The following is a 15,280-nucleotide window of genomic DNA, read 5'->3' as shown; positions in this document are numbered from 1 at the left end:
ATTGTTCTTACAATGTATGTAATCATTTACCACAATTTTTACCCGAATACGGAGAAGCAAAAAAATTACTTGTGATTTTAACCTGTATGTTCATTTTGTATGTGATTCCTCTTTTATTTTGCCGTGTGGTTCCCGGCACCAATAGAAAAAGAATAGAACTACTCCATCTCTTCCCCCGGATGTCGTTAAAGGCGTTGGCTTATAAACTTGTGATTCTTCTTTTAGCCGATGGGCTAGCAACCTGTCACTATATGAATCTCAATTCTATCGTTAAGCCAAACAGCTGAACGTGGCCTTCAGTCTGACTGTTGGCTCTGTCTACCCCGCAAAGGGTATAGACGTGACTATAAATATGTATGAATGTATCAATGATTTAATTACTATCAAGTACACACATATGCTATCAGCCTTCTGCGCGCGGCGGTGCGTCTAATAATTTACAGGAATTATACTCTTTCAATTTATATTAAGGAATTTTAAGTAAGTACCTACATATGTAATTTATTTAAAGTTTAATTTTGACAAAGGCCAAATCTCAGATTAAAGAAGGCCATATACATACCCTTTGATATCATTCAGAAAACTGACATTAAAAACTAAATACATTACCATAGCAACGTCAGGACTGTAAACAAAACACAGCGGCAGAATATTTTGTTGCAAATCTGCCGACAAAATGAATTTCAGCGGCTACGACAGCGAAGCGGTTGGATTCACGTCTGTATCTAGATCAAAACGCGCCGAAACCAGTACTTCAACGCAGACCACTGAGTTTGGTGAGACAGGTGCCGGATGCCAGACTAATTTGTCCAAAGATGCAGGTTCGATCACTAGTGCCGATGATATTAAATTGGAACCACCTAATTATTCACCGCAAAGATTGAACGAATTCTTGAAACGCGTGGTGCCTACAATGCTCGAGCAATTAGACGAGAATGATCGTGAACTACTTTACAATTCTTCGGAATCTGACGAAGATGAATCTGCAACAGCCAAGCTGGTTCAAGAACTAGATGTGAAACTTCAATCTAATTTAGCTTCTGGCGATCAGAAATCTCCTTGCATTTTAAGTCTATCTTGGAGCAGCGCTGGTAATTCCTTAGCGGTGTCTTTAGGATTTACGCAGCATGAAAATTGGTGTGATCATGATGGAGTCATCAAGATTTTTACAATAAAAAGAACAGCCGGCGACAAATTTGTCCACACTATGGATGTTAATGAAAAGAATTGTGTTTCTTGCGTGAAATATCACCATTCTTTAGCTGCTTTGATGGCTTACGGAACTATATCTGGTGAAGTCGTTATCATAAACATGAGGGACGCTTCGGATTTTTATGACGGTACCCAATTGACGTCTCCGTCAGGGTGTCACGGAGCCAAAAGGGTCACGGCCTTGCAATGGGCTGATGCAGCATTAGCTAACTTATACCTTACCATGCATATCACAAATACTGGTAAAAGACGAGGCGCATCAGATCAAATTCTGTTCTCATCTGGCAGCGACGGCACTCTTAATGTCTGGCAGGTCAATTCTAACTTCAAAGTCTTCGAAAATGTTATCTGCTACGGTATAAATGGGTCGAGAAATATTCCAGCACCAGATATAACCTGTTTCGACTTTATCAAGGCGTATCCTTTGCGTCCAAGTGATGAAAAAGTACCAGATGATGTGTTTGTAGTTGGATCTTCCACTGGGAAGTTGTATTTGTGCAAGATTAAGACGAGAAAGGCGGTTGATGAGAACGCAGTAGATCCAGTATATGAGGTTTTCGATGGTCACGCAACGTGTGTCTTGGATGTGGCTTTTAGCCTACAAAAACCTGGGCTCTTCGCGTCCATATCGATAGATTCAGAGCTGAGACTGTATGATATCAACCAATATGGACCACTGAAGGTGAGAAACTTGGAATTACGAAAGATTAAATCATGCTACTTTGTTGTCAACTTTCTTTGTTGATTCAGATGTTTTTATGGGTAACGTAAATTCCCGGCGTTCTTCTATCCTAATTCATATTCGCTCTCGGTGTTATCCCAGTCGTTTTTCCTAGGACAAAGCTGTCACAAAGCGACTTACCTACCTTCGTGAAACAGTCATCACGGGAACCTTACACAGATTAGAAAATGGCTGTTTCACTAGGTGAATGTCAAGTATCTAAGGATCTCGGAAAAATGACGCAGTGGTATCAGTGGCTAGGAAAGATTAATAAATGCTTTCCACAAAATTGGTAGTTACCAACTGTAAAGAGGAACATTAGGATTCAGATCCAAATATACTCGTACTTCTTACACACACATAGTCACATACGAGTATATATCCCTTGCGAGCCAACAGTCTTAAAAAGAATACGAGTATAGGCCATGTTCAGCTGTTTGGCTTAATGATAGAATTGAGATTCAAATATTGACAGGTAGCTAGCTAGCCCATCGCTTAAAAGAAGCATCCCAAGTTTATAAGCCTATCCCTTAGTCGCCTTTTACGACATCAATCAGAGAAGGAGTGATCCTGTCCTTTTTTCTATCACATATTCAAAATTCAAATTCAAAATTTTTATTCATTACCTGATGAGCCTGGGTTTTGGATACATACATACATACATAAAATCACGCCTCTTTCCCGGAGGGGTAGGCAGAGACTACCTCTTTCCACTTGCCACGATCTCTGCATACTTCTTTCGGGTTTTGGATGTTTATTCATATAGGTATCTATTTATTATAAAATATAGTATCGTTGAGTTAGTATCTCGTAACACAAGTCTCGAACTTACTTCGAAGTTATGCATCTCCTCAATCAGCGTAATTTGTCCCGTAATAATATATATTTATTTATATTTATTATTTGTGCCGTGTGATTTCCGGCACCAATACAAAAAAGAATAGGACCACTCCATCTCTTTCCCCTGCATGTTGTAAAAGGCGACTAAGGGATATGTTTATAAACTTACGATTCTTCTTTTAACCGATGGGCTAGCAACCTATCAATATTTGAATCTCAATTCTATCATTGAGCCAAATAGCTGAACGTGGCCTTCGTGGATTCAGTCTTTTAAAGACTGTTGGCTCTGTCTACCCCGCAAGTGATATTGACGTGACGTATATGTAGGTATGTATTTATTATTTACTCCTTTATCAGGTGATGTGTCTCGACGTGGCCGTATCATGCATGAGCTGGCTGACTTCATCCCCCTGCGTCGTCGTCGGTACCTGCGGCAAGGGCGAGCGCCTTCGGGTTTACAACATCGGCACAGGGCGGGAGGTGGCCGTGGAAGGGTTGGGGGTGGACGGCACCGTGACAGCTCTGGCAGTTTCTCATTGTGGGTGGGTATTTAAATTTATTCATTCATTATAATCACGTCTATATCCCTTGCTTGGTAGAGAAAGCCAGCAGTGTTGAAAAGACTGAAAGAACACGTTCAGCTGTTTGGCTTAATGATAGAAATGAGGTTCATAAAATGTGTCAGGTGGCTAGCACATCGCCTAAAAGAAGAATGCCAAGTTTCAAGATCGCGCTAATCTCAGGAACAAGTTCAAATTGAAATATTCTTTTTGTGTTGAATAGACCATTTATCGAGGAAGGTTTTAAGCTATATAACATCACGCTTCAACTATTAGGAGCAAAGAAATAATGGAAAATGAAAAAAAACGAGGAAAATTATTCACCCTTGATGGGCCATTCAATAATACCCAAAATAACTATTCCACGCGGACGGAGTCGCGGGCACATCTAGTTATCTCCTGTTTGATTTCCTTCCACCCAAAGGTTGCCTGGAAGAGATTGCTTTAGCGATAAGTCCGCCTTTGTACCATCTCTGTCTGCTTTGTGTTGTTTTGTATGTTTTACTCTTATGGTGCAATAAAGAGTTTTATCTATGTTGAAATTATGAACGCAGACAATGTTGTGAACGCGACATGATAACCTACCATAGATGTCGCCACTGTTTGATATCCTTTTTACTCTGTGCCTATTCTAAAATATACTTGCTTGGTCATTGTTCATTGCTCCGCATTTTATTTTATCTCCCTAGATTATCAGCTAATAACCACATTAATATATCAGTTTTCTACAATCTATCTTGTTTATTAATACGTGCCTACAACGTTTGTTGTCAACAGGTCCTGCCGCATAGCTGCTGGGGACAGCACTCGTAAGCTGAGACTGTGGGAGCTCCCGGCGAGGCGCGGGAGACTCATCGCCGAAGAGGAATTTTAATTTATTCACTGCCTACTTTTCTGTGTCTGACGGCCTCTGTGGCGCCGCGGTAGTGCGCTGGTCTGCGACACCGGAGGTCCCGGGTTCGAATCCCGGCCAGGGCATGATGAGGAAAGAACTTCTTCTGATTGGCCTGGGTCTTGGATGTTTGTCTATTTAAAAATTTATTTTACACAAGTTTCGAACTTACTTCGAGGCTAACTCAATCTGTGTAATTTGTCCCGTATGTATTTGTATTTATTTTATTTGTGTTACTTATTTTAGCCTTTGCAGGTTTATATATGAATACTTTCGTACTAACGTAATATTAAAAAAAAGATTCGAATCTTTTTACCGAACTTAAAAAAACTCAATAGAATTTGATTTTGGTGCTGAGCTGAGTAATAAAACAATAGAGGTGCTTTTGTTTTAACCTGGTATGTAGTCACAATCTATTTATTTTAGGTATATACCTATAAAAATAATTTAATTAATTTTCTGAAGTTGTATTGCAAAGAGTTACGTATTTATTTTTTAATTTTGTCTAGATACTATGGCCAAGATAGCTAATTATTAATAGAAAATACTTTAACTATATTTGTAATGTTGTATTTTTCAATAAACGTTTTGAATAAAATGCGTTTTTTTAGCTTATCAGCCCAACCAAATCTGCAACTACTCGTAATTACCAGCCTGTGCAGTTATCTACAACACCATGTAAAAAAGGTAATCTTTGCATTCGACCATCGACGCTCTTACAATAATTAAACGGGTTATAAAGCCATGGTAGAATATTACATACATACATACATATAATCATGTCTATATTCCTTGCCGGGTAGACAGAACCAACAGTCTTGAACATACTAATAGGCCGCGTTCAGCTGTTTGGCTTACTGATAGAATTGAGATTCATATAAAGTAACAGGTTGCTAGCACATCGCCTAAAAGAAGAATCCGAAGTTTATAAGCCTTTCCCTTAGTCGCCTTTTACGACATCCATGGGAAAGAGATGGAGTGGTACCTACTATTCTTTTTTCTATTGGTGCCGGGAAACACACGCCACGGTAGAATATTAATATTGTAATAACGGCAACTCACAAATCAAACGTCAAATATGCGTCATTACAGATGACAGCGTGAATGACGCTTTCGTCAACGAGGCTATGCCAAACTAACTTTCATTTGTGACTTTCATTCTCGTTAACTGTTTGTATTTTCAATTTAAACCTTACTCGTCTATGAAACTAGGAATATATTTATTTGCTTTTTGTAAATACATAAGGGTGCTAATAAATGACCGTAACTTAACGGGCCGCCGCGTTGAATAGTCTGCGAAGAAGCGAGCTATGTGAAAGAAACTTGTTATTATTAACCAAGCATAACCTTTTAATCTGTTTCGTGTTTTAATTTAATGTAAAAAGAATATCGTGCGTTAACAAGTATTAATGTGGCATACAAAAGTGTTATAAAGTGCAAACGGTATGTTATTCTTTCATCATAATATTTCATTGGTCTACATAATTAGATCAAAATCATTGTTACGCGGAACTTTTTACTGGCATGTGCAGTTATGCCATGAGATCCGTTTATTGTTTGTTACTTTAATAAATTACCACGCCATTTTGGACATTTGCGGGTTAAAAGTTTCATATCGGCGTTTGATTCGAAATTCGAATGTTTGCATGTTATTATTATTTTTTAGATGCGTCTTTATATTATGACAATTTATTCAACAAATTTGGATTCTTGTAAGCGATGGTCTAACAACCGGTCACTATTTGAATCTCAATTTCATCATTATGATACAGCATTATATTATAGTCTCTTCCAGACTGTTGGCTCTGTCTACCCTGTAAGGAATTAAGAAGTGATTCAATGTATGGAATTTGTAATAATTTAATGATACAATGTGATTAATTTTTCTTTTAATGTAGCATCATAATTACAGTGATTAATTACACAAATAAATTATTTTCCAACCAAATTACACATTATAGAATTTCATAACCTATCCTGTCATTAGCAATTGCTATTTTAATTTTAACAAAATGCCATAATTTCATTTCAATCCTGTCTGAATCTCATACATTTAATTACATCTATATCCCTTGCGGGGTAGACAGAGCCAATAGTCTTGAAAATACTGATAGGCCACATTCAGCTGTTTGGCTTAATAATAGAAATCTTAATAATAGATTCAAATCATGAAGAATGCCAAGTTTAGGCTTAACTCTTAAAACGGGCCACCGCCAGAGAGGTTGGGGAAGGGGTGGGGGAGGGTTTGTATGACCCCCCCCCCCCCCCAAGTTTTTTTTTTGCCGGAAGCCCTCCCTTTTTTTTATATGAATTTTTGAAAATCTTAAGAATTGCACTAAACAAGGCAATATTTTCGGTTTGTCATTGTAAACTGTGTTAATTTAGTATTAAATAATTATTTTGTCCATTAAACATGTACAATACATTAATTAATATATTTTAGCACTAAAAATATAGTCAAAAACTTTGCTTAAAAGTAAAACAAAAAAGACACTAACTATGAACAGAACGCAATCCGCCGTTTTGGTTATGTGCTACTGTCATCTTATCTACTGACTTCGAAAGTAGCTGTCGGTATACGGACAGCAGGGGGTGCAGCGGGCCGCAATGAAAAGAAACAAATTGGTCACAAATCAAACTCGGTTTGGTTAGGTTAGGTTAGGTTGGTGTAAACCACCAAAGCGGAGCGAGCGAAGCTAGCAGAGCGTTCAAACTGAGTATAATAGTAAGTACATATAGGTTAGGTTAGGTTTAACTCACCTTCACCCCTTTCATCCCTTCTTACTTCCCCCCCCCCCTTGCCCATCTGGCGGTTAATGACCTTTAGCACACTTTTTATATGAAAACTTTAAAAATTCGTAAAAAAAAAACTATAGGCTTCCGGCAAGGGGGGGTCACCTCTCGGGGGGTGTTACCCCTCTCCGGCGGTGGCCCGTTTCAAGAGTTGTTGGATATTTTAACCTTTATAATATTGCTTATAAGCACTTACCTATATTCGTGCCGCGTAGTTTCCGGCACTAATAGGAAAAATAAATGGGACCACTCCCATCTTTTTCCAATGGATGTCATAAAAGGCGACTTATAACTATATATAACTTATAACCCAAGTTTATAAGCCCATCCCTTGGCTTATAAACTTGGGTTTCTTCTTTTAGGCGACAAGCTAGCAACCTGTCACTATTTGAATCTCAATTCTATCATTAAGCCAAACAGCTGAATGTGGCCTATTAGTGTTTTTAAGACTTTTGACTCTGCCTGCCTGCAAAGGATATTGACTTGATTATATGTATGTACACATTTATATAGAATATGAAAAGTAATATATGTAATTGACCACTTTATTTTCCAGATGTTTTGCGTCCAAGAAACCGACTCACATATGGATCCATTCTCAAACGACAAGGATCCGCTCGGATCCAACCATTCAGACTCCAGCGATGAGGAGCCAAGCGCTAAACGTCTCAAAACATACTCAAGCCCGTCCATCAACCTCCAAGTGTACCAAATACCAGCGTTCAACACACCGAAATCACTATCAATATATCCGACATCACCGACCACAACGTTGCCAAAATTCGTTAATAATCCGTTGAATCTGGCCAATCCGTTGGCGCTGGCCGCTAGCAACGCTAACAATGTAGTCAAATCTTTACACAGTCGTTATTCTTTACCTGCAAAATTGACAATAACACCTGTGAACACTCCGCCTAAAGTTCTGGAGAACGGAGAGATAGTAAGGTACAAGAAGAATGGAGAAGTAGCTAAGAAGAGAGGTCCGCCTAAAGGTTACAAGAGAAAGCCTAAAGCAGATTTGTCCTGTAGTCTAACTAACGGAGCTTTATTACAGGTGAGTATTTCTGTTTTAAAGTTTGTTTGTTTGTTTGTTTATAAACTATTTACTGCACACTAGCTGTTGTCTGCGGATTTGCTCAAGTTGTATTACACAAATTGTAGGTAAGCAGTATTTTTGATGGATGAAAGGTATAAGGTAATCTTGTTCTTCTGTGCCGCGTTTCCCAGCACGGCTAAGCAAGGCGACTAAGAGAGGCTTACTAAATTGGGATTCTGTTTTTAGGCGATGGACTAGTGACCTGTCACTATTTGAATATTAATTCTATCAAAAAGCCAAACAGCTGAACGTGGCCTTTCAGTCTAATGAAGGCTGTTAGCTCTGTCTACCCCACACGGGATATAGACGTGACCATATGTATGTATGTATATATGTAATTATCAATTTGTATTTAACTTTTGTTTTTTTAACAAAATTTCAGGCACAAAACACGATCCTAACGAGCCTCTTAGCAGCAAACCCGGCTATAACATCGAGTATAGCCCACATGGCCAGCCTCCTGCCGGGGACCAGTGCGATGCAGAACATACAGGCGTTGCACAATTTGGTGCCCCGACCACAGCCCAAGATCGAGGTGCCTGAAGGTAACATAGTCAATTCGGTATTTTTATTATTAGTTGGGTGTTGCTTTGCTGTTTAGAATGAGACAGATAGATAGATAAAACTCGATAGATAGATAAAACTCTTTATTGCACCGTAAGAGTAAAACAAAAGTATAAGAGTAAATAAATTGCATAATGCCCTTGGTTTGACATGTTTCAGGCACGGAACTGGTCGAGTTGGAATTGGACCCCGAGGATTGGTTCCCCACGGAGCCCTACAAGATGGTGTTCAGTCGTAAGAAGAACCCGAAGTGGAAAAACTTCCCGTATAGATGCGAGCACTGTTTCAAGGTACGTAACATCAGAATTTAAAATTTCACATAATCTTTTGTTACATTTTGGTGGTTCCTGTCATAAATAGAACAAATATTAGGACCACTACATCTCTTCATTTTGGTGGTACCAGTCATAAATAGAACAAAATAATAGGATCACTACATCTCTTTCCTTTAAATCTCGTAAAAGGCAACTAAGAGATAGGCTTATTAACTTGAGATTCCTTGTAGGCGGTGGGCTAGCAACCTGTCACTATCTGAATCTCAATTCTATCATTAAGCGGTACAGCTGAACGTGGACTTTCAATCTTCAAGACTGTAAGCTCTGTCTACCCCGCAAGGGATATCGACGTGACCATGTGTGTGTGTGTTGCTATGGCGTATACCAAGATGGTTGCCTGTTGCCTACAGACCTGTCTGTCTACCTCGCAAAGGATATAGACGTGATTATATGTATGTATGTATGCATACATACATACATACATACATACGGTCACGTCTATATCCCTTGCGGGGTAGACAGAGCCAACAGTCTTGAAAAGACTGAATGGCCACGTTCAGCTATTTGGCTTAATGATAGATGTATGTATGTTATGTATATAATCCATCTTTTTTCAGGGCTACCGAGTGGCCTCCACGCTCATTCAGCACGCGGGCGAGCGTCACGGCGGCGTGCCCAGAGAGCTGGCAATACCGTGCCCGTGCTGCCCGCACGTGTCCACGCGCCGGAAGCACCATAAAAAGCATTTGGAGACTCACGAGAGCAGGAGACATAGGATCTTCTGTCTTTATTGTCTGCCGCCGGGTGAGTTTTTACTCCGTGCATATGGTCACGTCTATATCCCATGCGGGGTAGACGGAATTTGGTGGTCTTCTTGTAGTAGGCGATGGGTGAGCAAACTGTCGTTATATATACATAGATATAGTCACGTCTATATCCCTTGCGGTGTAGACAGAGCCAACAGTGTTGAAAAGGCTGAATGGCCATGTTCAGCTGTTTGGCTCAATGATAGAATTGAGATTCAAATAGTGACAGGTTGCTAGCGCATCGCCTAAAACAAGAATGCCAAGTTGGTAAGCCTATCCCGTAGTCGCCTTTTACGACATCCATGGGAAAGACATGGAGTGGTCCTATTCTTTTTTGTACTGGTGCCGGGAACCACACGGCACGAGTTTTGCTCCATACATACATACAGACACGTCTAAACCCCTTGCGGGGTAGACGGAATTTGGTGGTCTTTTTGTAGGTGGGCTGGCAAACTGTCGCTATTTGAATCACAATTCCATTGTAAAGCCAAACGTGGCATTTCAGTGTTTTCAGGCCTTTGTTAGCCTATCCCTTAGTCGCCTTTTACGACATCCATGTGAACGAGACGAGGAGTGGTCCTATTCTTTTCTTTTTTTATTGGTGCCGGGAACCACACCACACAATTTTACATACTTACATACATACATACATACATAAAATCACGCCTCTTTCCCGTAGCGGTAGGCAGAGACTACCACAATTTTATAACTAAAATCAATAATTGTTCTCCACAGCGGACCCCAAGGAGCCCTATGTGAAGGAGTCCGAGAGGTATCCTATAGATAAATACCCACAATATTGGTACGCATCAGAGGAATCGCTCAGGCTTCACAAGAAGAGGAAACATCCGGAAGCGGCCATGTTTAATTATAATTGGTACGCCACGTGGTGCGATTACGCGCCTAATAGCTAATGGAAGTGTGTGTGAAGTGATTGCGGGGTAGACAGAGCCGGCTTGTTGGAATGATCTTGTGTGTGTGTGTAGAATTCTCGTGTCGCAATATTAGTTCCTGCGAAACTTGACCGATTCTCGTGAAATTTTGTCAGCGTATTGAGCAGGTCTGAGAATTGGTTGACATCTATTTTTTCATACTTCTCAGTGATAAGGGTTGTCCACACTTAACATTTTTTTAAAACTAGAAATTACTTAAAAATTATTTATATGGCAAAACAACGTTTGCCGGGACAGGTAGTAAGTAGATAAAACTCTTTTTTGCACCACAAGAGTGCAACGTGTGAAAAAGTGAGTGTGCCTGCCCTGTTCCTTAGTCGCCTTTTACGATTTCCATGGGAAACTAATGGAATGGTTCCATTCTTAAGTGTCGGGCACCACACGGCTAATTGCTTATTAAAAAATATTCATACTCGTATCTCTATCAGTGAAAGAAAATGTCGGCTCTGTCTACCCCTCTCTCTCATATTTACGTTGCACACTCCGCCATTTTAAATTATGATTGGTACGCAACGCATTACGCGCCTAATAGCTAATAACATGTATAATATTATAATTTGTATTTCTATCAGAAAGTCATCATCAATAATGTTGACTCTGTCTACTCTCTCTCTCTCTTTTTTTCTCTCTCTCTCTCTCTCTCTCTCTCTCTCTCTCTTTCTCTCTCTCTCTCTCTCTCTCTCTCTCTCTCTCTCTTAGTCAGATTTTTTTATTCGGCACGAATATCATATTTCGCGACATCGTTCAGATAAGTAGGGCAGGGTTCCCCAAGACGCGGCTCTGTCTACACCGTAAAGTACAGAGACGCGATACGCGTGTTAATTTACAGTAATGAATGCATTTAAAAACTTTACAAAAAACAATATGGTTATTTTAAGCGCCAAATGATATAAAACTTTCAAAGTAAGAGTCTTTCAAGTCAACTTTCAGTGTTTCAAGACTGCTGGCCCTGTCTACCCCGCAAGGGATACAGACGTGATTGTATGTATGTATGTATGATATAAGACAAATTATCTTTATTGCCCATAAAAAATTACATATGTAATAGAAACATACATTATAAATATGTTGAGCAAAGGCGGACTTATCGCTAAGCAATGAAAGGTAAAACATGGAGCCGAGTTATCTATACTAATATTATAAAGCTGAAGAGTTTGTTTGTTTGAACGCCCTCAACTCAGGAACTACTGGTTTGAATTTAAAAATCTTTTTGCGACGATTAGACCATTTATCGAGGAAGATTTTAGGCTGTATAACATCACGCTGCAACTATAAGGAGCAAAGAAATAATGGAAAATGTGAAAAAAAAACGGGGAAAATTATTCATCCTTGAGGGCTTCAATGATGTCCAAAATAACTATTCCACGCGGACGAAGGCGCGGGCACAGCTAATAATATATATATTTAATTCCAAACTGCCTTACAATTTTAAAATAATATGTGGGTAGACAATTTAGCTCAAATATTGTTAAAAATACATGTTCAACTTGGTATCTTAAAATTACTAATATTGGAGCGACAATTAATGGCGGGAATTCTAGAAATTGCCTACATTTCACAAGAAAATCCCTGTGAAATTATTTTTTACTAATTATATAAGCATAGAAGCATTTTTAAATTTATAATGCTTCAATGAAAAGTATTAATAAATAATAAGAGGAAGACTTCAGTAAATTATGTTGTAAATATTACAGCTCTTCTAGTATGTAGGTAGTAGTTTTTTTAAATAAGAACCATGGCAACACTGAAATTTGGTAGCTTTTAGTAGTGCCTAACGAATTTACCGTAATTTTTTTTAAGATTCGAGCCAGGACGGTTGTATAGTAGAATTTATAAAGACTGGCAACATTTTCATGTTATTGCCATGTAATGAGAACAAAAAATTACCAAGGTATGTTTTATATGTAGTTTTTATTTTTGTAATACTAAGAGTTATAAGTTTTTACGACAGAAAATAGAACTATCATTAGTTTTTTCCGTGTGAAACAAATGGTGACAGTTTGAAAAAAATGGCCACACATAAATATTTGTTACTAAATTTAATAAATCTCAACTAATATAAATGCGAAAGTAAGTTTGTTTGTTTGTTACCGCTTCACGCGTTATCTATTAAACCAATCATTTTGAAATTTCGTATACATATAACATAATTAAGAATCTGGAAAAGAACAGGGCTACTTTTCATTCCGGTAGAAATGTACTATATATATTCCTCGTGGAATTTTCGAAAAATTTATTTGCATTTGTACGTGGCGCTAAATTAGCGCGGGTGAAGCTTGCGAGCTAAAATAAAACCTTAAAACCACACAAAAACTGAGAATTTTCTGCTGAAGTATTAAATCCACTCGTAAGAAGGCGCACACGACGCCTAGTAATAAATTTATCATCACATAACCTTATTCATAGTTAAAAGTGTTCGAAAGATCGTGCCTTCATTGAAAAAAAAATATGGCATTCCATATTATTGATAATGTAGAATTTAAGATATTTTTTCACCTTTTCAATAAGTACGCCGTAAATATAAATGACGCCTGAAATTAGAGAGAATCAACGTAATTATGTGTAATTATGATTAGTATTAAAAAAAAAATGTATTTGTAATTTAAATGCTTACATTCTGTAGAAAAGAATGGTATGCCGCTATTAAAAAAAAAATGTTTATGGAATGACATCAAATCATGAGTATAATTGTAAAAAAAAAGCTTCCGACGAAATAAAAACCTCCTTTTTTAAATAGGCAGCTGTTATATCGGATAATTTTATATAATGATTGTATCATAAATATGATTGATTAATTTTAAAGCCGGTCTTGATCGAAAAACATTTTTATTTTTGTTAAATATTTTATGTCTTTTTATGCAAAAAATACAAGTTTTGTACATTTATATCGATAATGAAGTCTTCACATTTAGTTGAAATGCATTTAAGATCACATCAAAAACAGTGAACAGCAATACAGTTAAACCACGGCGCAGAATAGCGCAAACTATCTCCAAATCTAACCGAATGATAACTCAATTAAATAACGACCTTATTACAAGTTTTTTAAACTTGGAATCCTAAATCAAAACGCCTCCTGCTATCTCGCTCGTAACACCGGACTGTTCAGTTCGCGGTTTCAAATGCCGCGCTGTGATTGGCTATATTTTCGCGCCATACAAAATTTATTTAAAAACAAAATATTTATGTAATCCATTTCTACGGTATACGATTAATATCTTAGAATTAACCTATGTACAAAGTATATACCAGTATTTTTTATATGAATTTTGATGCATTTAGTATTTTAATCATAATATCTTATTATAAGCATTGTATAGGCAGAGAGCTGGGTTAGAGCTGGGTTTTAGTTCTCAACTGGAAATACACATATTTGATACTAGCTTCCCCCCGCGACTCCGTCCGCGCGGATTTCGGTCTTCGCGTGGATGGTTTATTTCTCTATTTTGAGTAACTCTGACAATGACATCTTATAAATATCTGTTGGACACAAATACGGCTAGGCCTATAATAATCCCTCTATTGAGCTACTGCTGTTGAGTTCGCGTTCTGTAGTAAGTAGTCCGGTCAATTTAGACCAAAAAATAAGAATGAAGCTACATTAATTCCCATCAAGCTGAAAATGAGTATAATTGTTTAAAACACAATCAAAAGCATTATTTCAAAATACCCCATGATTCCGGTTTAAGGAAAAAAAATTACCCAAGGTCAAAGGTAAAAAAATGGGTTTTTCACGATTTTCTTCAAAACGGTTAGTTTTATCGGAAAATTACCTCAGACATAGATTGTAGATCATAAAGTTATCTATAAAAAGGAACCAATAATTTTTTTCAATAAAGCTACCGTTCTGAGATAAAACGATGCAAAAAGTTGCAAGCGTCATAATATGCATAAGCACGTCTCGTATATACTCTGTGTAGCAGTAATATGTATAAGTAAAAATATTGTTCTGTCGGTAATTTTAACTTGAATTTAAAATATAAAATATACATAGGTATAATGAAACCCAGTCCCTTCATTTATACTTCGCGGTTCTACAGAACAACGTCTATGGATAAACTAAAAAATTAAGATTTTTATTTCTTCGTATTTTTCCAGGATAAAAAGTATCCTATTTTATGCCCAGGATAATAAGGTATAATTATACCAAGTTTCATCAAAATCGAACCGTTAGTTTTCACGTGATGCCTGAACATATAGACAGACAGACAAAAATTTATTTAATCACATATTTGTGTTTGGTATCGATCCAGTAACACCCCCTGCTAATTTTTTCAGTATTTTCAATGTACAGAATTGACCCTTCTACAGATTCATTATATGTATAGATATTTTTTTGTGATCTTACATAAGGTTTACTATACCACCAACCCTTCTTCAAAGTTAAACCAATATAAGATTTAGTTTCTTAATATCATTTTGCTTCTTAAGAGATCAGCTCTCTCCCTCTTGGAAGGTCAAGTCATATCTTCAAAAGAAGAGCTTGCATTAAAGTTAAGAATGTGTAGATAAATCGTAATAAGTATACAGAAAACGTGGCAAGTGGAAAATGTAGTCTCTGCCTACCG

The 15,280-nt window shown here is 37.7% G+C and overlaps 2 protein-coding genes across 2 annotated transcripts; both read left to right on the top strand.

Annotated features, from left to right (window-relative positions):
• The first annotated feature begins 649 nt into the window (after nt 1-649).
• On the top strand, nt 650-4,739 carry LOC106138938 (dynein axonemal intermediate chain 1-like). Its single transcript, XM_013340247.2, has 3 exons — nt 650-1,894; nt 3,131-3,315; nt 4,111-4,739. Exons 1-3 carry the CDS (start codon nt 677-679, stop codon nt 4,205-4,207), a joined length of 1,500 nt encoding a protein of 499 aa, XP_013195701.2. The 5' UTR covers nt 650-676; the 3' UTR covers nt 4,208-4,739.
• A 633-nt stretch (nt 4,740-5,372) lies between these two features.
• LOC106138951 (uncharacterized) lies at nt 5,373-10,883 on the top strand. The gene is made up of 6 exons (XM_013340260.2): nt 5,373-5,668; nt 7,575-8,072; nt 8,497-8,659; nt 8,838-8,968; nt 9,571-9,757; nt 10,495-10,883. Exons 2-6 carry the CDS (start codon nt 7,575-7,577, stop codon nt 10,671-10,673), a joined length of 1,158 nt encoding a protein of 385 aa, XP_013195714.2. The 5' UTR covers nt 5,373-5,668; the 3' UTR covers nt 10,674-10,883.
• Nucleotides 10,884-15,280: the final 4,397 nt, after the last annotated feature.

This window comes from Amyelois transitella, chromosome 31, assembly GCF_032362555.1.
Source record: "Amyelois transitella isolate CPQ chromosome 31, ilAmyTran1.1, whole genome shotgun sequence".
NCBI lineage: Eukaryota > Metazoa > Arthropoda > Insecta > Lepidoptera > Pyralidae > Amyelois > Amyelois transitella.
The sequence above is the reverse complement of the archived record's forward strand: the minus strand, read 5'-3'. Positions and strand labels throughout refer to the sequence as shown.